The 20,141-nt window shown below is 37.0% G+C and overlaps 2 protein-coding genes and 1 long non-coding RNA gene across 7 annotated transcripts; 1 reads left to right on the forward strand and 2 right to left on the reverse strand.

Moving 5' to 3' along the window:
- Nucleotides 1-776: 776 nt before the first annotated feature.
- On the reverse strand, nt 777-1,443 carry LOC135143451 (uncharacterized). Its single transcript, XR_010282785.1, has 5 exons — nt 1,357-1,443; nt 1,136-1,161; nt 1,015-1,074; nt 906-964; nt 777-843 (listed from the first exon to the last, which is right to left on the reverse strand). It is a non-coding gene; the product is annotated as an uncharacterized LOC135143451 (long non-coding RNA).
- An 8,141-nt stretch (nt 1,444-9,584) lies between these two features.
- On the forward strand, nt 9,585-12,169 carry LOC135143477 (serine/threonine-protein kinase Chk1-like). 5 transcript variants are annotated; one of them, XM_064075347.1, is made up of 18 exons: nt 9,585-9,639; nt 9,791-9,856; nt 9,945-10,038; nt 10,097-10,226; nt 10,281-10,345; nt 10,410-10,479; nt 10,544-10,650; nt 10,702-10,783; nt 10,836-10,940; nt 10,995-11,076; nt 11,131-11,162; nt 11,214-11,313; nt 11,376-11,421; nt 11,484-11,612; nt 11,670-11,757; nt 11,805-11,854; nt 11,912-12,016; nt 12,074-12,169. In XM_064075347.1, exons 2-18 carry the CDS (start codon nt 9,795-9,797, stop codon nt 12,140-12,142), a joined length of 1,416 nt encoding a protein of 471 aa, XP_063931417.1. In that variant the 5' UTR covers nt 9,585-9,639; nt 9,791-9,794; the 3' UTR covers nt 12,143-12,169. The 5 variants fall into 5 exon arrangements, 4 of the variants coding, with proteins under 4 accessions (XP_063931417.1, XP_063931414.1, XP_063931413.1 ...); XM_064075344.1 differs by having other exon boundaries at nt 10,836-10,954; nt 11,009-11,076; nt 11,131-11,313; XM_064075343.1 differs by having other exon boundaries at nt 11,131-11,313.
- On the reverse strand, nt 11,989-17,656 carry LOC135143476 (RNA polymerase II-associated protein 1-like). The gene is made up of 25 exons (XM_064075342.1): nt 17,547-17,656; nt 17,313-17,450; nt 17,208-17,227; nt 16,748-17,147; nt 16,657-16,697; nt 16,567-16,603; nt 16,201-16,359; nt 16,049-16,149; nt 15,870-15,987; nt 15,715-15,815; nt 15,527-15,666; nt 15,224-15,470; nt 15,062-15,166; nt 14,896-15,007; nt 14,181-14,844; nt 13,940-14,130; nt 13,754-13,883; nt 13,529-13,693; nt 13,395-13,471; nt 13,227-13,343; nt 12,990-13,171; nt 12,849-12,934; nt 12,652-12,800; nt 12,387-12,589; nt 11,989-12,325 (listed from the first exon to the last, which is right to left on the reverse strand). The coding sequence occupies exons 4-25, from the start codon at nt 16,866-16,868 to the stop codon at nt 12,200-12,202; spliced, it is 3,372 nt and encodes a 1,123-aa protein (XP_063931412.1). The 5' UTR covers nt 16,869-17,147; nt 17,208-17,227; nt 17,313-17,450; nt 17,547-17,656; the 3' UTR covers nt 11,989-12,199.
- Nucleotides 17,657-20,141: the final 2,485 nt, after the last annotated feature.

Genomic DNA, 20,141 nt, shown 5'->3' on the forward strand with positions numbered 1-20,141 from the left:
AGAGTTATTAAGCAGACTCTCGAACAATATTTTAAACGTATACTTGAAAGATTAGTTTGCTGTTTAAATGGTTCTAATTAAAAAAACTCAAGATTTAATAAGTTCATTATGGACAACAAAGCAAATAATTAAAATTTAGTTTTAGAAAATATTTTTCCAAACATAAACCTAAAAGAACAATGTAGAAGCGAAAGAGTGCCGCAATGATAGCATAAACAAGAAATCATATAATTACGAACAAATAGGGGTGTATAATTTAAACAAATTTATCTCCATTTCAGGGTAAACGACAAAAGCAAAAACTAACTTTACTAACTTTACTTAAATTCTAGGTGGACTGTTAATTTAGTTTATCTAAGCTGTAAGGCCTTAAAAAACTAAAACTTACAGAAGGTCGTTAAATACTTGCGCCAATACTTGTTCTGATAGGAATAACGTTACTGCTCTTCTGTTTTTCGGTGCGCTCGCAATAAAACGAGTACAAACAAATTACGTCAGTAAGTATTTAATTAACGAAAAATATCATTAGATTTCTTATAACAACTTAAATGTAAATCAAAAAAAAAAGTGTAAGTAACCAAGCTGTTTTGTTTCTGGTGTTACCTCGACCTTTAACTAATCAGATTAAAACTCCACAAAATAACGAAAAATAAATTTATTCAAGTTTTTGATCAATGTTTTTTATAAAACTATTAATCTGAAATTTCAAGTATTCAGTCAACTGAAGTATCTCTTGAGCTTCGCTCTTGAAAAAATTAACACTTTCTGTTGACTCAAAAAAACTATTTTCAAATCCGGTATTAGCAAAACTAAGTGTAAGTAGTTCTTCTGCCTCTAACAATTCTGCATAATATTAATAACATAGTAGAAGAATATGAATAATAATCTTGGACATTTTCGCTAACCTTTTAAACTATTTAGTTCAAAAGTAAGCTTATCACAACAATGTTGGAATTCTTCAAGGCTCAAGGAAGCTTTAGAAATATTAATTTTAAGAAAGGGTTATAAATCTACCTTGTCTCAATAGCAGAGGGAAAAGCTAAATACTGAATAGCTTCTAACAACATAGCACCACTATTTATAAGCATAACTATACAATGAGAAAGATTAAACAATAAGCTTGCAGCACTATAACCTTGAGGAGATTGTTCTTTCTTTAGCCTAGTATATAAATGAGAATATGTAGTGAAACAACCTTGCTGGCTATATAGTCTATTCTATCTTACAGGCAATATGCGGTAATTTAAATCTCAAATATTTAAAGAGTACAGTGTTTTATTAAAGAGAAATAAAACTAAAATTATAATGTTTAATCTTTAAATAATCAACTATTTATGAAATTTTGTAATCTAAAACCTTTTTCAAAGTTGCGGCCGCATTCTGAAAGAGTACTTTTAGGCTTAAAGCCACTCCTCTAGCTTCATATTCGTATGCAAACAGTTCAGGCGGAGAAAACTCCAAAGGACACATAACAGTCAATGTGAGCACATGACGAGCAAGTTTACCAAGCACATATGTTAAGGCCTTTTATGTCGGTCTCTCAACGCCTTCACTTATCATTTCATTTCACCTGCTCTAACAAAATCATTTTAAAAATGTTTAGACAGCGAGGACAATTCGAACATAGCCTCATTGAGAAGTGTTGGGTTTGCACTTTACGCAAACCTGATGAAGCTAGATATATTTAAATTATACCGCGACGGCGCGTTGAAAAGTTCCATATGCTTGGAGGATTTGGTCTATGTTTTAGCTGAGACTATACTTTTTAAAAATGGGTTTCAGATTTTGATGTATAATAAGGACCATTTTAAAGTTAATAATTAAAGAAGTAAATGGTATTTACTTTATTAAAGTTAAACGTCGCTACCATTTTGGTATAGGTTTATTACTCCAAAGATCAAGCGCTACCCTGTCAAAGGCCTACTATTGCAGCTAATATTTCTTTCTCCTACAATGCTTTTTAGTTCGTTGATTAAAATAACGTATCTTTCAATATTTTGCTTAAATCCATTACTTGACTGAAGTTTGTAGAATTTTATAAAAATAATTTTAAAATATCTGTTCCGAGGTTATACAAGCAGAACCTATTAACATTTGCGAAATATACTTGAATATAAGCAGCCGGCGAGAAATTTTTTCTGCCATGGTGTGTAATAGACATATATAGTAAACGTTGGATATAAAAGTGCAGAAGGCAGTAATTATTTATAAAAAAAAAGGCCTTCAGAACTTTTTTTTGTTCTTCTGTGGATATAGCCTGCGCACTCTACTTTTTACATAAAATAAGCGAAAATTCATAGCGCTTTATTTGAAAAATACTTATACATTATAGAAAGCTTAAACTACGTAAATTATTGCTACCGCCTTTATATTACAAAACTTATATACATATTTATTTTCTTTATTCCTTTTTCAATTTCTATATCTTTTTAAAATTATATATTTTTATTTTCATATTAATTATGAGTCTCTCCTCTGAGAGCTTCAAGCATTCATTGCTAAATTATTGGCCATAAATTAGGAACTCAGAAATGAGTAATATTCTACAAAGGCAAAACTTATGGAAGTTACTAAAATTACTTAAGGCAAAAATAAGTCCAAAAGGCGAAAGGAGCCTTTTGATAGTGTAACTAACAGTAATAATATATTTAGACCTTACAAATTTAGATTAACCAGTGCTTCTGAAGTGATACTAGAAGTTAGCCAGTCTCAAAAGGTTTCTAAAGACGAGTCTAGTCACGGTGAAATAGCTAATATTAAGAATAATTGTAGTAGCATTAACCTTATGAATAATAGTTCCCATATAGCGTTATTAATATTAATATAACCGTTAGCAACAACGGTAATAGTAAAAATAATATATATAGTACTAAAAATAATAGTATTAGTAGTGATATTGATATTAAGTATAATCCTTATAGAAAAAACAATAGCTCCAATAAGAGTAACGACAACTTGAAAGTCATCATAGGCTCAGAGAAGCCCTTAAGAGCTTTACACGACGTTGACATATGAGATGGGCAGCGTGTCTGACACTGGCCCTATTTTTAATGACCGGTCATCTACTGCGCACCCTCCCTGAGAATTCGTAAAGAGAAAATCCCTCCTATTACCCTTTGTGTAAAACAAAGTGGCGCCTTCTTGTACAACTCTTAAAAAATCCAACGGCACCTCGTTCCCAAGGTCAAATACGCATCTTGGAATTAAAATATTTATAAAACAGCTGAAGAACACCGCGCTATTACAGCAATAATGCGCAAGCAAGAATTACAATATTCCACCTATCAAAATTACCTGAAGACAATCCTTTCAAATTTGCTATACGTGAAATTTTTTAACGTAAACTCGACATACCCACCGTCGAGACGGACCTGGGCACGGAAGGCATCACACCCCTCCAAGGGCACGAATGGACACGGAGAACGCTCTCATTGTGAGTGGGAGAAGAGTTCGTTACCAGTGGTGCTGTTGCATATACCCAGAATGGAATGACAAAAGCTGTTAGAGATAGAGGCTATGCCCATCTTTAGTTCAAAGTAGAAGAACTACAAAAAAGCGATTGCGTTGGCCAGCGCCAGCGCTGCCAGCCCTTTGACCGCGCTGCGGTACCTCGACGCTTGAATATGTGGTGGTCTTTTGATCGCGGAGTGTATCAAAACACGAGACTCACCTGCTGGATGTGCAAACTGTGAAGAGGTATATACCGCCAACTACCAGGCTGCAAATGTTACCCGCGGAGGCTTTCAACTGCCAACCAATCTACGGGACATGCGAATACCGCTCCGGATGCTACCATTACCAAACTATATCTCACGCTTCCCATCTGAGAGCGAGACCGCAGAAGCGCCTCCTGTGTATTGATAATACTGACTCAGTTACTCAACAACAAAAACAGCGATCGTGACTGACTCTAACAAAGCTAATAGCTATTTTGACGACGAATCTGTTAACTATGCTCGAGACTGTGAAAGGCTTCGAATATGTTTGCAGTGGCTTTTAAATTTCAAATGCTTGAATCACATCCGATTACAGTTTTGGAGCACGTCGAGCGTCTAAAAAAAACACTTTGCAGGAGTTAGTGCAACGTGAAAGAATGGATACCTGGTCAGCAAAGCATAGCTCTCTACCAATGTACCATCTAACAGTTGCAACTGTGCGACGCATCTCCTGGACCGTTTGTAAACAAATGGTGGAGGAGTAGCTCCAACACCACTTAATAGCATTACCAGTTCTGCAAGGAATCGAGGCAGTTTGTGCTCCCCCTAACCTGGTTAGACAGGGGACCATCACTGTGGTGGCAATCTATAAACCACCCAGCCAACCGTTCACGTTGTTCGATCTTGACACTCTTCTAGTGTATGATTATCTGTCCATTCTATAAGTGGATTTTAAATGATACCATTTTGCGTAGAACAGCAGAATTGCATATAGAAACGGGTACATCCTTGAGGCTTACGCTGATGACGCGGGTAAGAGTCCTAGAACCACAGTTGCCAACACACAAGGCGAGAAAAACAGCCCAATTGAACGTATTGGATTATACAGTGTTAAAAAATATATGCATTCCGACGGCTACCGAAGCACTGAATGAATTTTGGTCGGATGAACATTTCCCCGATCTTACACGAGGTGGAATAAATTACCGAGCTGCTCGAGAAGGCCCTCTTACCTTTTACGACACCACTCTAGACACCCGTTAAACTAAACAGTGCTGTTGTCGTATTTGAGCGAGCGGTAACAGAAGCTCATAGTCAAGAAGTAACGAAAAGTGAAGTTCTGTACCGCCCTAAACGCCTTTTTGAGGAACTATAGGCATTAATATGCGAGCGTCGGCGGCCCATCCGGGTACTCATGGCCTCCAACGCGCTGAAGACAAACTGGTGCTAAACCGCCTTTACCGGAACACCAGGAAAAGCTAATGGCATACATAAACTGCCAATTATATAACGAATTAACGAAGTATCGGAAGCTGGTAACATCGGTCGCGACTCTTCACGAAAAGTTGTGAAGAGAGTTAAAAGCACGGGCATTCGACTCGGCCACCTATTCGAAGGGAGATACCATAGCCGAAAGCGATGAAGATAAAGTGATATTTTTCGCTGGTCATCTAGCTGCCTTGTGTTCGCCGTCTATCCACTCAACCGTTGATAACGCTCCCCTTGTGAGTAATCTTCTCTTGACTAATACAACTTTTTTTTTAAAGCTGTCTACCACATTTGACATTATATCAATTGCCATTCTATAATCATCAGATTACTCCCAAAGTGAAAAGGCTCCCGGCCCTGAGGGCATTCCTAACCTGTTATTAAATCAGTTTCCAGAATCTGTTATTACTTATCTATACATTCCTCAACTCGGTGTTGACCTTTGGCTATTTTCCCGGGTGATGGAAAAATAGCGGTAGTCGTGATGTTACCAAAGACTTCGCCACTGGCATCAGAGCCTCATCACTATAGATTTCATCAGCCTTTTGCCGATAGTTGGTAAGCTAGCTGAAGAGGTGATACTTAATCATTTGAGGCCGTTGTGGTCGCTCGTGGAATATTACCAGAATTTTAAGTTGAATTTCGCAAGGGACATTCAACTACCCAAAAAATTCGTCGCCTAACCTAGTGGGCCACCAAAGCCTTTAATTATAAAAAAGTTACCGGCGCTGTCTTTCCCAATGTTAAAGCTTTTGACCGAGTATGGCATGTTGGTTCGTTAAAAGGTACGTGCTTTGGCGACATTACACAGCCTTCGAGAATTCTCAATCTTACCTAAACGGCCGGGTGTTCAACGTGCGAGGAGGTGCTGCACTGTCTTCGTCTCGCTATCTTACAGCGGGAGTCCCGTAAGGCTCGTCTTCTATCACCGCTGCTATTCGCGCTCTATCGAGCGATATTCCTCTACCTTTCCACCCTCACACGCGGGTCGCCATTTACGGCGATGATACGTTGATCTATTCACTATCAAGGTCACCCGTTTTTCCATGTCCGCACTTACAATTTCATTTCATCGCGCTTGCTAGTTGGTGTTGTCAATGGACCTCTCCAATAACGCAGCAAAAAGCAAGGCGCTTCTTATACCGAAGGAGGGCCGTGGCTGCCGACTCCGTTTACTTTTAACGACATGAAATTTCCGTGGTCTTCTCAGGTAAAATGCCTGGGGTCATTATAGATTCTAAGCTATCGTGGCGGCAATCCAGATGCTAAATCCTCTGTTGTGCACCAAAAGTAAATTTTTATTGCGCAATAAAAGAAGGATTATGTGCTGTTCATTCGGCCGATTATGACGTGCATCTCCTGCCTGGGTCTACAACTTATCATCTATAATGTCCTCGCTTTAAGTGTGACAAAACAAACTCCTTTAAAAAAAAGCGCAGTGGTTTATGCACATGATACACTTTACACGTGCTACGTATCGGGCTGCTGACCACAATTTTTAATAATGAAGCCGTCGCCTTCTACGAACGGAAGAGCTGGACAAGCTAATCGTCTTTTAGGGGAAGAACTCAATTACAAGTTGTGAGAGGGGACGCACAATAACGCCATCCGCGAGACATACTCTTATCATGACGGTTAAAAGCTAAGTTAGGAGTCTAAATTGAATGTAGAGGGACACATCAAAGACAATAATTTTACTAGTAGTACCAGACGACCAAAACTGTTTGAGAACTTGTATATTGGAAGGTGTAAATCGATCGAGCACCAAGAAACGCCAATTATAAAAAAATAAATAAATTAAAAGAACTTTTTTTGGTGTTGGTCTTTAATTTTGTTAATTTCTTGCTCTTTGTGCATGGTTCTTGCGATTAAAGGTAGCGCTAATGAATCAGTACGTGATAAGAGGTGAGAGTTTTTAAATTTTCAAGTGCAATCACTCCTAAAAAATTGATCCTTTAAAAATGCGCAAGGGTTAATAATATATTGTGCGATGTAAACACCACAACGCTAAACTAAACGTAGTTATATTAGCAACATTAAACTTGTTTAGTTTTCTATACATATACTGTAATCCTTTTTGGTTGGCATTAACTATGAACTCTTTCTTCTTCGTCATTGTAAAGTTGCAAAGCAAAATTATATTTTATTGTAATTAAGAATACGTGTAGGTTATGCAAAATTTAGAAATGAAAAATTTACAAAAACCTGTTCACTTCAATCAATGGTTAGGTGGGGTGATATTATATGTAATAGCGTCAGACAAGGAGATGTGAACTTTAAACAGCCATAGAGATCCTTTGCCTTTTTTTTTAATTTTTTTTAACTTATAAATCTTTCGCCATTTTCATTAATTATATTTTTATGGCCCCTTGATGATGTATGGAAATATAATATGTAGTCGGAGCACAAGAAGACCAGATATTCTAACAGAGCATAGTAGAAAAAGATCAGGTTAGGTAACAAGAAAACTTTTAGTGAACTCAAAGCTTTGCATTTTACTCACTTGAAAATGACCTATTTTTCGTAAAAGTAAAAATAGTTTCTGTGAGGCTCTCTCTTCAGCGTATAAAAAAGTTTGCTTTCCATCTAGTGTATAATTAAAATTATTTATGAAACCTGTGATTAAAATCGAAACTCTTAAATAAGATTAAAATTAGCGGAAATTTATTATCTATCGCGAGCATAACCTCAAAAAATTTGCCTTGGATAAAAATACAGAATTGTTTATTTTATAATAAAACAATTATTAATAAATTTTTAGTAATGACCAAATTATTACTATACTCTGATTTTACAGATTACAGTCTTAGAAACAGAAAGTGACAAACATTATTATAATTCATTAACTGAAAACACAACTAACACAATACTTTGTTTCCCTTTATTTTTAGTTCACTTCACGGTAGTTCAAAGTCATTATCACCAACTTCTAGGGTTTTATTTAAGTAGAATATTTTTGCAAAATTGGAATCAATTACAAAATTCATTCTTATCCTTGATGACCTAAGGAGCTGTGCTTCTTAGGCTTTCCCTTTTACAAATAATTTTAACTAGTAACCTTATTTCGGGTAAATATAATATTACTCTATAGTCAACCTCGGAATTAGAGTAGTTTAATCCTAAGGATAAGTGTTACATACTTTAGGCACCAAAGTAACAACAATAGTGTGTGATGCCACAAACACCAATGCAAAATTTTTAAACTTTGTTCATTAGCTGAAGAAGAAGAATTAATAATTTTCTAGAACTTTTAGAAAAATAAATTATTTATGAAGTGTAATATTAATAAAAATAGATCATATACTAATTATTTGGCGCTTGTCATTTAGAGCATTTTTTTAAGCCTGTCGAAATCAAGGCCATCCCTAATCTAAAATGACACATACATGTACAAATATTAGCTTAAGAAATATAATGTTACCCTACACACCCTATAAATTTTTAGTTATTATAATAAATTATTATTTTAAACGATTTAAATCTACTTCAAATCTTAATGGAGATTTGAGCTGCTCAAATAAAAGACGTAAAAGATAATGTTTAATGCGCTACTTTAGATAACTTCAGAGTCATCTAATATGATATTAAACGTTTATTCTACTAAACTATTAACTAAGGAATCGAGGATAAAACTAAGCACATTTGAATATGTGACTATTTAGTCATGATTGTCGGTTTTTCTACAGAAAATTTTGTATATTATACTGTAGTTAATGTTGTACCAATCTAGTAGCAATCTAGTTATCTTTTCATCGGTTTTCCCTCTTTTTTAGTGTGTTCTCAAGTTAAGCATGCAATGTCGCCTAAACCGACCATTTTAAATGTCCGCTAAGATTTACTTACCCATCTCATATAATCTAGAGGTATTTCTATAAAAATTAATACCCAAAAAAAATCTGTTCCAGCCCTTGGTAAGAGCTTATACATACATTAATATTTAATTAATTAAACGTACACTTGCAAATTTTAATGTTGTTGCTTAACTTGTTACCATAACTTTTATTTCTAAAACATTTTAGAGAATGAACAAAATTCGCAAGAGACACTTCTAAATGGTACGTAAACGAGTAAGTACCTTTCAAAATATATTTTATTATTACAAATGGAAAATATATTGCGGGGGTTGCGTTTTGAGTGTAGATTATTGCCTTATACTCAGCAGTTTGACTAATAAAGTTGATAAGTAAATATAATTGCTTATATTTTCGTTTGCAGGACATATAAAATTATTTTGTTATTATAGTTTAAAATTAAAATTAAGTTTTTTAATATATGTAAGGTTGTACACAGTTTTCCCCTTCAAAAAATTAGTATAGCCGGTCTAATGTAAATTCTTCCATATTTTATTGTATAAATATTCAAAAATTACAATTTGAGTATAGCTTGAAATAGTTTAATTTATTAAAATAGCTTTAATTTTGTGTGTTCATAACAATTATTATTTCATTCATCTCATTTTTCGTTAATAAAGAATCACTAAAAGCTTAAGTGATTACTATTGTAATTTTTGCAAGTAATTAAGGTTTTTATAATATTTATATAAATCTGGCCCCCCAATACCGCAACCCTCGTTTTCGGCATGACTATTTGCATATTTGTTATCGTGCTTTCCGTTTTATAATAACGTAAATACATAAAAACAGAGAAATGTTGAATGGTTTCGAAATTTAAAGTCGACATACAACGTTAAAAGCGGTGCGACTTTATGATCTTAGTAAGTCTACAAAATATTTTTAGAAGACATATTAACTTTGCTTCAACTGGAAAGCAAGATGTAATACTTATCCTTGTTACTAAATATAAAATACAATCAAACTTAAGTGTAAAGTAGTAAACTTTTTAGAACTATTTCCTTACTTTACTAGTGATATGACAGTGGAGCTTCCAGGGTACAACTTGTTGTATACAATAGGGTCCGGGTCTTTTGCAAGGTGAAAAAACAGTTGCCGTCCATAGTTATGGGCTTTATGTTCCTTTTTTTATTATTTTTTATATGAACTAAATTTTTTTTACTCTAAGCGTTAAATTAGGCGTTAAAAAAAAATCTTTAAAAGCAGTCGCTGTTAAAATATTCGATACTCAAAGAGTGGAGGAACTAGTAATTAAAAAGGAAGTACGGAAAAAGCTATTTATACTTTCTAGTTCTACGAAAGTTTTGATCTGCTTAATAGATAATGACGCACAAATCTGTAGAGCATCCTAATATTATAAAGCTGCAAAGTTTTATGCGATCTGAAGATTTAAAGTATTGGTTTCTTATATTAGAATATGCCCCTAACGGTGAACTTTTTGACATAATAGGTATGCCTTATATAAAAATTACAAGTTGGTTTTCGATTGTTTATACAATTACAGAACCTGATGTCGGTATAGAAGAAGATTTTGCTCATTTTTACTTTCGTCAGCTTATTTCTGCAGTGGTTTTCTGTAATTTTCCGGTTGTATTCGGGTGTTATGTTTATATAAAATATGGCTTCCTTTTAGAAGTATCTTCACAAACTGGGTATCGCGCATAGAGATATAAAACCGGAAAATCTTTTTCTTGACCAAAATAGTAATTTTTATTTGCAGAATATTGCACCTCTACACTTTTTTTAATTACATAAATTTCAACTCAGACAACTTAAAACTAGGCGATTTCGGGTTAGCCACTTTTTTTCGGTATAAAGGAAGAGAACGACTTCTGGAGACTAAATGCGGCACATTTCAGTACATCGCCCCGGAAGTAAAAAAATGTACTGGTTCTTCTATGACTTACTCTCTCTAAACTTTGCAGGTTTACTGCGGAAGTTCCTATGCTGCCGAGCCGGCGGATCTTTGGTCTTGCGGTATTGTACTGACTGCGTTGCTGACCGGACGTAGGCGCTGTTGGAAGCTTCCTAATTATTTAGATTGTAATAACTATTTCAGGTTTGCCGTGGGATGTTCCGTCCGTTGAGTGCCGTGAATTTTCTAATTGGGAAAATCAAGAAGTAATTCGGCCGCCCTGGATATTTATGAATAGCGAACCCAAAAGTTGCAATTATTTAGTACACGCACCTACTTTTTTCTATATTTAGCTTTCAAAAGAACTTTTATTAAAGCTTTTATGCGTTTCACCGCAAAACCGTCTCACCTTAAGCGGAATAGAGGGGAACAGTTGGTTTCTACGGTTATTTCTTTTCACTTCCGCTCGTTTCTTTTCTGGGGTAATTTTCTACAATAGATTCAATCGGTTGATTGATTTCACGGCTGGCGGTAAGTTATCTTCCACTACACTGTTTTGCCTATTAAGTGATCAAACCAAAGAAGAAGACTTCATTAAGTTCGCGGAGGACGTTTTGCCCGAGCAGTACTGTTCAAAACGACTCCGCACAAGAAGCAACGAGAGCACTTGTTTGACTGACGGGTAACTTTGCTTAATCCGTTTTTTTTTGCTGAGCAATATCGATATTTCCTTTTTATTACCAGCGCGAGAACGGAAACCGTCCTCTTAGAGGGATCGCTGTTGAGTCAAGTAAAGTCTATGCGCATAACGCGAGTCTCAAGAGCCTCTTACACAGAAGAACGTTGTTCTAGTTTTGCACACAGCCAGTTGGAGAGAGAAGCGGAGTTACCAGCGATGCGGGCCGGCAAAACTTTACACAACCCACTCAACCGGAGGATATGTTTGTCAGTCAGAATCTAATCTCCCCGCAATACTCTCAGGTGAGCACTGCGGACTTTTTATTTTTTTCCCAAATTGATACTCGAATACGAGGATAGTCAGCGAGGATATCACAACTCGTTCTGCGGATGACGCGCTTTCTTTCCACTGAAGATCCTGAGAAGATCTTTACGCTTCTCAAAAATAGTAGGTTTATTTTACGTTCTTAATTTGCAGCAGTTGATTCTTCTCAGTACTAAGCACAGAATCTTATAAGTACAAAAGCAATGACGAGGCCATGATGGTAACACGCCTACCCGCTAAAGGACTTATAGCCTCGCAGTCATCCTTTTGCCTGTAGATCAAAGCTCAAACGTTTGGGGCCCGCAAAGCTCTACTGGTGTTTACTGTCCAGCTCCACCGTTTGAATGACACATTCCACGTCATCCACTTTAAACGCCTTAAAGTTTTAATCTTTCTTTAAAATCACTTTATTGTTGCTGATATTTGCATTTCACCAAAGGGCGACGGTTTTGAATTTAAGAAGATTTTTAAAACCATCAAAGACGATATGCAGCACTTAATCTACTGAATGCGACCTTCAAAAAGTAAAGAAGAGCGTCACAATAAAAGTGAACATATTTTCATTCTATTGCTCGCTTTGTTCCATAAAATAGTGGATAATTTTCCGTCTTTGCGGAAGTACAGGCAGCAGCGGAGGGGGGGGAAATCTTCCCTTAGCGTATATATATGAAAAAACGTCGTTAGCGAGGCTCTACAAGTAAATAGGTTAGCCAAAATAAGCGAGCATGTGATTTTAATAGCTTCCCCGGCACCTGATTGGCCTGGCCCTTAGGCCTCTTAATCAATAACATTATAATTTTTGCGGCCGTGACCCTGTGCAGCTCTACGCGCTTCCTGCGCTCCTCTTCATCAAGCGTTTGTGCGGTAAGACATACATCGTATTCAAATATGAAGTTGGACACGTGGTGCACCGCTATCCAGTAGAGAATAGGCGCCTTGCGCTTATCCACAAGCCCTGCGATAGGTAGTCAATAAGGCACGCGCATATCAAAGAGATCGACAGCAGTGGCTTCCTACCACCACTCAATGCGCAGTAGTACAAGTAAACTTGCTGGTGGTCGAGCTCCAAAGGATATAAGTAATATTCGTCTATAGGAAGAGGCCACTCCTCGATTGAACAGGAAATGGTGTTTAGCACTTCATAACATTCGGACCACAATAGAGACCTTTACTATTTATTACTACTTATCAGCTTCTAAAATAAAAGTGCACACCTCATTTTTTTGTATTTAAGGCTTTGCTGCTGCCCAAGCAGAAGAAACTTCTGGAAAAGAAGGTCTCCGTAGGATGCGCTTGAATACTAATAGCCAACGACAAGAGGCTGCAAGGGCGATGATGAGCAAGAAGAACGCTACCTGGTGCACAAAGTCCCGGTATAAATCGTAAAAGAGCACCCCCGGGGCGGATACCAAGTCAACTTCGCCTTGCTGGTGAACGTACAACTCAAAGAGATCTTTCGTCGTGTTATAAATGGAAGCATCGCGGAAAATGTCCGGCGTCATTAAAAAGACTGTCATAAGCCTCGTTAACTTTGTCCCTGCCAAACAATGACACCAGACCGTTCCCGTTGTCGGAGAGAACTGCGAACGTGCCTGGTGTAAAGGGTGATTCCAGTCCTTTTGTTATGCGTTCGAGTGTGTATATGAAGGTAAGAACTCTCTTAAGCCGAGCAACAACGCGTTCCTCATGAACTTTGTAAAACTTTTCGCCTGTAAAGGATAATGCCATTTCTAGTAGAAATAACAAGGCTTACATATCACCTCTGCTTTGTAAAGCTGAAAAGGTCTCGTACAACTCAACGACAGGACGGAAAAACCAATCTAGTGGAAGAGGTAGACTAGAAGCAGCAAATAAGAGGGGTCCGCAGATGTGGGAAAATGGAGGGAGAAAGAACCCTCGTGCTGAAAATGGAAGCGAGGGAAGATACAGGCTCGTCAGTTGTTCGCTTCGGTGTAAAGCTCGATTTTTGGATTCAAGAAGCCTTTCAGTGTCTGTAAAAATGGCAGTAAACTCTTCAAGGGAAAGTTCTTCTAAAAAGCCTCCGTTGGTTTTCGGAGAACTGGAGAAAATAGAGATTAGTGGGGTGGGCAGAGGAATTGACAGACTGTTTAAAAATAACTCCGCCAGACTAAGCAGATACTCCGGCGATAGTACGATGGTGGTCAGAAGTGTCTCGGCTTCCCACTCGAACCCGGGAAGCAACCGCGATAGCAGAAAAAGAGCGTGGCGATATACACAGCGTCGATGTGCTTCCAAAAGAACTATAAAGGAAAAGCGGCCTATCGACTTTAGTGCTACAGTCAACCTTTCTCTTCAAGCCACTCCGCGCGAGTGTGAATAAGACAGAGAAGTTCATAGTCAAAAAGATTTCTGATTCTAGTCAATTGCTGATGACCAGAAATAAGAGCAGGCGGCAGAAGCGTGGAGCCCGGAGAAAGATGCTTCAGCATAAAGGGAACAAATAAGGAGTGTGCTGGTTCGACGGAGCCAGAAGCGCTGGGAAGGCCAAAATGAGGCAGCGTAACTGGAGGAGCCGTCAGGCTTACCGCATGGCACGAACAAAACTTAGTAAAAAGTTAATAAGGCAAGTACTGGCGGCTTCGTTCTGGTTTAACAACTTGTATTCCTCTTCGAACTGACAGAACACTCTCGAAGACAACTCCAAAAAGACGTCAGGACATTGGCTGAAGTCTCCGGAAAGAACGATAGTGCTCTTTCTGGACGACTTTGCTAGTACAGTAGAGTGCAAGTTTACCAAAGTGCTCTTCACCAGAACGGATAAGGAGAGTTCAGATACAAAGCATAATACTAGACGGTTGCTGACGGAAAGACAAGTCAACGTTCTTATGAGAGTGGAAACGAAGTCAATGAACTCGCAGGAAACGGCTGCTTCGACTGGTAAACTAAAGAGCCATTCTACACTACGAAGCAATTCTTGAAGCAGTGGAAAAAAGTCCGCAGTCAGAACAGAATCAGCAGCCGGCGAAGTGTGCAGCAAGGATTCCAGTATACACAGCAAAGAAGAGCCTCTTGTTAAAATAAGGAAATCTGCGGCTATCGCGGTGGTGGCGAGCAGAGGGACAAGGCGTTCAAGTTGTTCACGTAACAGCGAAGAACAACTTAAGAAGTGATCCCGCTGGAAACCGTATGCAAGCAGTATGCGGAAGAGATGCAGCCCTTCAATGCTGGCTCGCAAGTAGGCATCGTTCTCTTATATATTCTCCGTAAACAGAAATAAAAGGCTTCACAAAAGTCAAACACCGGCATGCAAGTTCCCACGCAATGCAAAACGGGTAGCAAAGCTCAACACCTCCGGAAAACAAAGCAGCTTCTTAGCGAGTTTGCGACTGGACTGGCACCATATGGAAAAAAGCTTCGAGGGAGTATTATTATTATAAAAATTGAGGGGGGGGGGTGGTTTATATACTCGAAGAGCAAGAATGTGGCCATCGTTGCAGTCGTCCGACGCCACAAAGCGGTTTTCAAATAAACTTTCCAGCAAATAGGGGCATTCGAAAATCTGCAAAGACACCTATTGAGGCTCCGCAGAGTTACCAGATAAAAAGAAAAAAGAAAAAAAAAAGAAAACCTCTTTGGAGTGCCGGGAAAAGAGAATGAGAAGTTTTAAGACAGAAACGGTGTTTTTCTCGCTACAGGCGGTGGCAAGCAGATACCTCAGCCGAACAAGCGCTCCCGTCTCAAACAATTCCTGTACAGTATCCGGCCCTGGAGAAGCCGTGGGAAAAACTTCGTAGGACCGGTAATGGGAGACGCCCCATAAGCTAAAGTCGCCAGAGTAGTAGGTAACAGGAGGCGGTCGGTAGACTGAAGCAGTTCTGCCAAAAAAAAAAATTTTAACTCTAATAGTTAAAATTTGCTTTTAAAAAAAAACTGTGAGAGTGTTTGTGGCGTGTGAGAGGCGACGCTCACTAATTCAATCCAGAGCACGGAGATTTCCAACACAACAGTGAGAAGGGCTTGATTCTGACACTCATCAAGGAGGATGCGTAAAAGCAAGGAAAAGTTCGCAACCTTTTATAATTCATGAAGCTATTTATGGTAAAAGTCCTCTTACAGAACCTTTTGAAGGTAATAAACGATCTCCTGACCCTGAGATTTTATGTGGCAATCTTCGAGCTCGTAAGGACGAAAGGAGCTGCCCTCAGCTGTATTGAAAGCGCCTTAACAACGACTAAATAAGAAGCTGATCAAATAAAAGCTACACTCGTATATACCGTATTTAACCAATAAAAGAATGTGTTTCAAGATGTCAGCAGCACAAAGTCGCTGTGGGGAAGACGAACTCTTACAAAGATGAGTTAACTCTCGTAGAGTATAGCCAGCTCTCTCCGGCTTCGAGTCAAAAAAGGTGTTATACAAAAGTTATTTGCACATACACGAATAAATCTAAAACTTCGATGCTGTGATGGTGAAGACCGAGGGATGCCGGAACTTTTAAAGTAGTACTAAGAGAGTTGCCGTTGAAGTCGAAACGAGCATCCTCGCACCAAAATACTAAAACTTCCTTAGAAGCGGATATAAAAAGTATAAAAAATAAAGTTCAACTTTTTCTAGGCCTCGAATCTGAAGCGGGTGGCGCTACCATCCACTGCAATTTTTGGTGCTCTACAGGAATACCTTTAAGAGATGGATCGTTCAGCAATTCGTCGAGAGTTGGAATAGGTCGCTTTTGAGAAGCTGGCATGGCCGTTTCGGGAGCAGAAACTTAAAAAAGAAATTAATAAAACTAAGTCTACAAATTAAATCAATTTTATAGTAAAAAAAGATTAATTAATTAACAGATATAGCAAGTAATAATAAAATAATAAAAATTTTTAAATTATAAATAAAAATTTTAGAGTAAAAAAATATATAAATATAATATTAAATAAAAATTCAAGTAAAAAAATAAAAAATAAATATGGCACAAACAACTTAAAACCGCATTTTCGTCGTTCTGGGGAACCCTCTGACGTGTAAAAGATATTAAGTTAAAACTCAATAATTATTTCACGGTAATACCTCTGAAATTTCCCTGTTAGCAATATAATCCTTGCACGCGCCTACAAAACTACGTGATGTAAAAATATATATAAGCGAAATATATAATAACCGATTGCATTGCGTAGTCTTTGAAAATTAAAGGCAGAGCAAGCAACCACCGACTTTACAGTTTCAGGATTTATATGCGAGATAACTTCAGAGCGAGCCAAAAGTTTTTCTTCGTGACTCATCCTTTCAAATTGGGAATTGCCAAATGGAGCACACTCGTAAACTGTAAGTTGACTATCTCTTTTACTAGAACGCCTTTGTAAAAAAAGACTTTTTGGTCCATCGTCATCCACGACGTCGGGATAAATGTTTTTTTTACTAAAGCAAGAAACACCGTTCGAGTTTATTTTTTCCGAAGGCAAGGAAAAGAAACGCTCGTCAAAGATGTGTTCATATACACTTCCAAGTACAGTAGTTGATTGAACGCCTTCCAAATTTTTAATATAACTAACTTCGTGATTCTAAATAAAAAAAAAACTTTTTACAAGAAGAAAAGATGGCGTGCGTTAAAAGTAACTAACCAATTTTTGAGTTTCCCGGTCTTCATTTTGCAATAAAAAATATATACATAAAAAAATTAAAGAATAAATAAATATATTAATAGTTAAAAATATAAAATTTATTACCTATACTCTTAGTGTTAAGAAGCTTTGCCTCTCTTGTTTTAACCTCAAGGTTATCTTCGCGCTGAACTTTATTAATTAAAGAAGCAGAAGGTCTTTGACCAGACTGGATAAAAAGTTTTTGCACTTCTAATAAATCTTCTAAAAAAATATATTAATAACTAATATAAAAAGGAATGCAGTTTTATACAAGTCGCAAAATAGTCAACAAGGTGAATTAAACAAATTTAAAAACACCTTGACTCTGGACTGGGCAAGGTCGACCATTGAGATTCTGTAAATTTTTAGAGTTAACTCTTTTAACCTGTTCAGTATCGTTTAATCTATTTATTCTATTACTATTTTTCTCGTGTATTACAACTTTGGAAGATGAAACCGCCATAAGAACTTACACTACCGCAAAAATTAGAAACACTAAACAGTTTTGTAAAATAATGAGCACGAGACGGTTACTCTACTCATCGTGACCAACCCTTTAGCGCTCGCTCATACTTTTTTAGATTTTTAGTATTGATAAAAGTGTCTGTCTGTTGCAATCAAAAAAAAGTTGAAAAACTTGCTCTTATCAAAAATTATCCTTTTCAATCGTGTTACTGTTAAAAGTTATTTTATCACGTTATAGAGAGCTTCATGAAATTTTAAAGTAACGATGCTTTGGTGAAAAGAATAACATCGCGTGCTATAGAAAACTGCTAAGTTAATAATTAAGAAATTTAACTTAAATTTATAGTAAAGAGGTATATACAATAGATAAGTTATATTACACCAACACTAAACTATTATATGTAGTGTCGACCTAAAGCCACTACTTAAACTAACTTAGTGCGCTTAATAGTTCTGTAACATATATGGTATTAAATAGTCTTAGGGCTTATAGGTAATTATGTTCTAAAGTGAAAAATATTTTTTCTATTTAAATTCTCTTCTCTCTACGAAAAAATTATATGCCCATCCTTAGGGACAAGTGTTAAACCTTTTGTACTTTTTTTGTCAGACGTATCTGTGTAAGAGCCTATTCTTCTCTTTTTTCTTACCAATGGCCCTAGTTCATGTTGCTTTAGATATCTAACGCTACCCCTGTAATTTTGGCTTTACTTCAATCAAATACGGTATTTATAACTAACCTGCCTTATGCTCTTTGCTGTTAACCATCTCAATTACTTTTTCGTTCGCAACTATGGCGCGCTTTATTCTTTTCATAGCTCCCTTTTTTATTTTAGGTCGTATTAATTATACCTCGCTGAATTATTTGTACGTGTTGTAAGCAAAGGACTCCTTCCTTTCGTGAGGGACTTATAGGTGGGGGTGTTTGACTAGCAGTGTTGCTGGCAGGTGTCTCCAGGTGGCCTCGGGTCTTGTGCCTGAGCCGCCTCCCCCGGTGGAGGTTTTTCGCGGAGTTAGCGCCGAGGGGTTTCAAATAGAGACTTTGAGATTGCGCGACAACGCCTAACCACTGAACTACGGTGACTACTCAATCCTTCTGTCGATAAATTATATTTACAACCTTTGTTCATTATAGCTCTATAAAGAGCGAACACTGGTGTGCCCCTCTTTGCACTAACCCCTGCATAAGAGAAAATTTAAATTAAGTAGCTCAAGGTCACTTACGAACACCGGCCGTAGTATGCCAGTGCTTAAAAATTAAAAAAAATTGCTGAGCTATTACTCTTTGGTTGTTAATTTCTTATTCTTTGTTCCTGCCCAGCAGAAACCGTTAGTGGGTTAAAATAAGTAGTTTTTCTTCAACAATTTTAATTTAAGCAATTGTTTTTACTAAAGTGTTTTATAAAGAAATTATGTCAACTGTAAATAAGTAAATATGATTTTCTAAACCTTAACGTATATATGAATCAACATTACATGGTGTCTGTTAATCCAAGGTATATTATATTCTCATATTGATGCATATATTAAATGTATACAAAAGCCCAGTGGTATGGCTAATGGAAACTTGGTAAAAAAAATTTATTGGAAAATTATCTTGTAATTTTTATATATTTGAACTGTAGAATATTTATAATAAATGTAAGCGTTTGGAATTCATAGCCTTTTGTTTGTATTTTTTTTATCTATTTAGCTTCGCTTTAAAGTTAATATTTATTCTTCCTTTTCAGATAATCTATAAAACCAGACACCCAACATAAGCTCGGTGAGTAGTGGCACAAAGGAGGGGAGCTTTGTTGTACATGTGGATATTTAAAATAGCAGCAGTTGTTGTTCATCATCGTTCTTCAGCAATGACCGCGCAATCAAAAAACAAAATTTGCTTGCCTCCACCCATTGTAATGATCCACGGCGAGCTACACATGCAATTCCCAAAGAAAAACGTGTTTAACAGTGAAGTATAGTTTCATTATTAACGGTGGAGTGGTTGGTGGTAAATTTGCTTTGGATGTCGTGCAATGCAGTGTAAATTCTTTGGCCTTAAACTTACAATGGTAGGGCGTTAGAAAAAGATCGAACCTATAATACTTAGAGCATTTCTACTGAAGGTAACCTTTTTGACAAAAGATTGTACTGGTTTTATGCGGGTAAAACTTCTTCCGTTGTAAAATTTTAAGCCGAATACAGGTGAGCATATTCATTGTGCTAGCTAGTAATCCTTACGATACAATGTATGCATTATGAGACCTACCGACATTTGGTTATGACTAGAGTTACGGTGCTTTAAAAAATGTCTAACTCAGACCCTGACAAAATTCCTTGGAGAGTTTAAGAGTTATTAACATAACCTGGACACACCCAATTCTGTTCTGATGAAACTGGCGCCTTGGTGGGCTCTGCTACTGATGCTGCTGTAGATATACCGTCATTATTACTCCCAGGAATGCT

The sequence above is a fragment of the Zophobas morio genome, unplaced genomic scaffold (assembly GCF_036711695.1).
Source record: "Zophobas morio isolate AGI-343-1 ecotype UQ-CSIRO unplaced genomic scaffold, CSIRO_AGI_Zmor_V1 ptg000059l, whole genome shotgun sequence".
NCBI classification, from domain to species: domain Eukaryota; kingdom Metazoa; phylum Arthropoda; class Insecta; order Coleoptera; family Tenebrionidae; genus Zophobas; species Zophobas morio.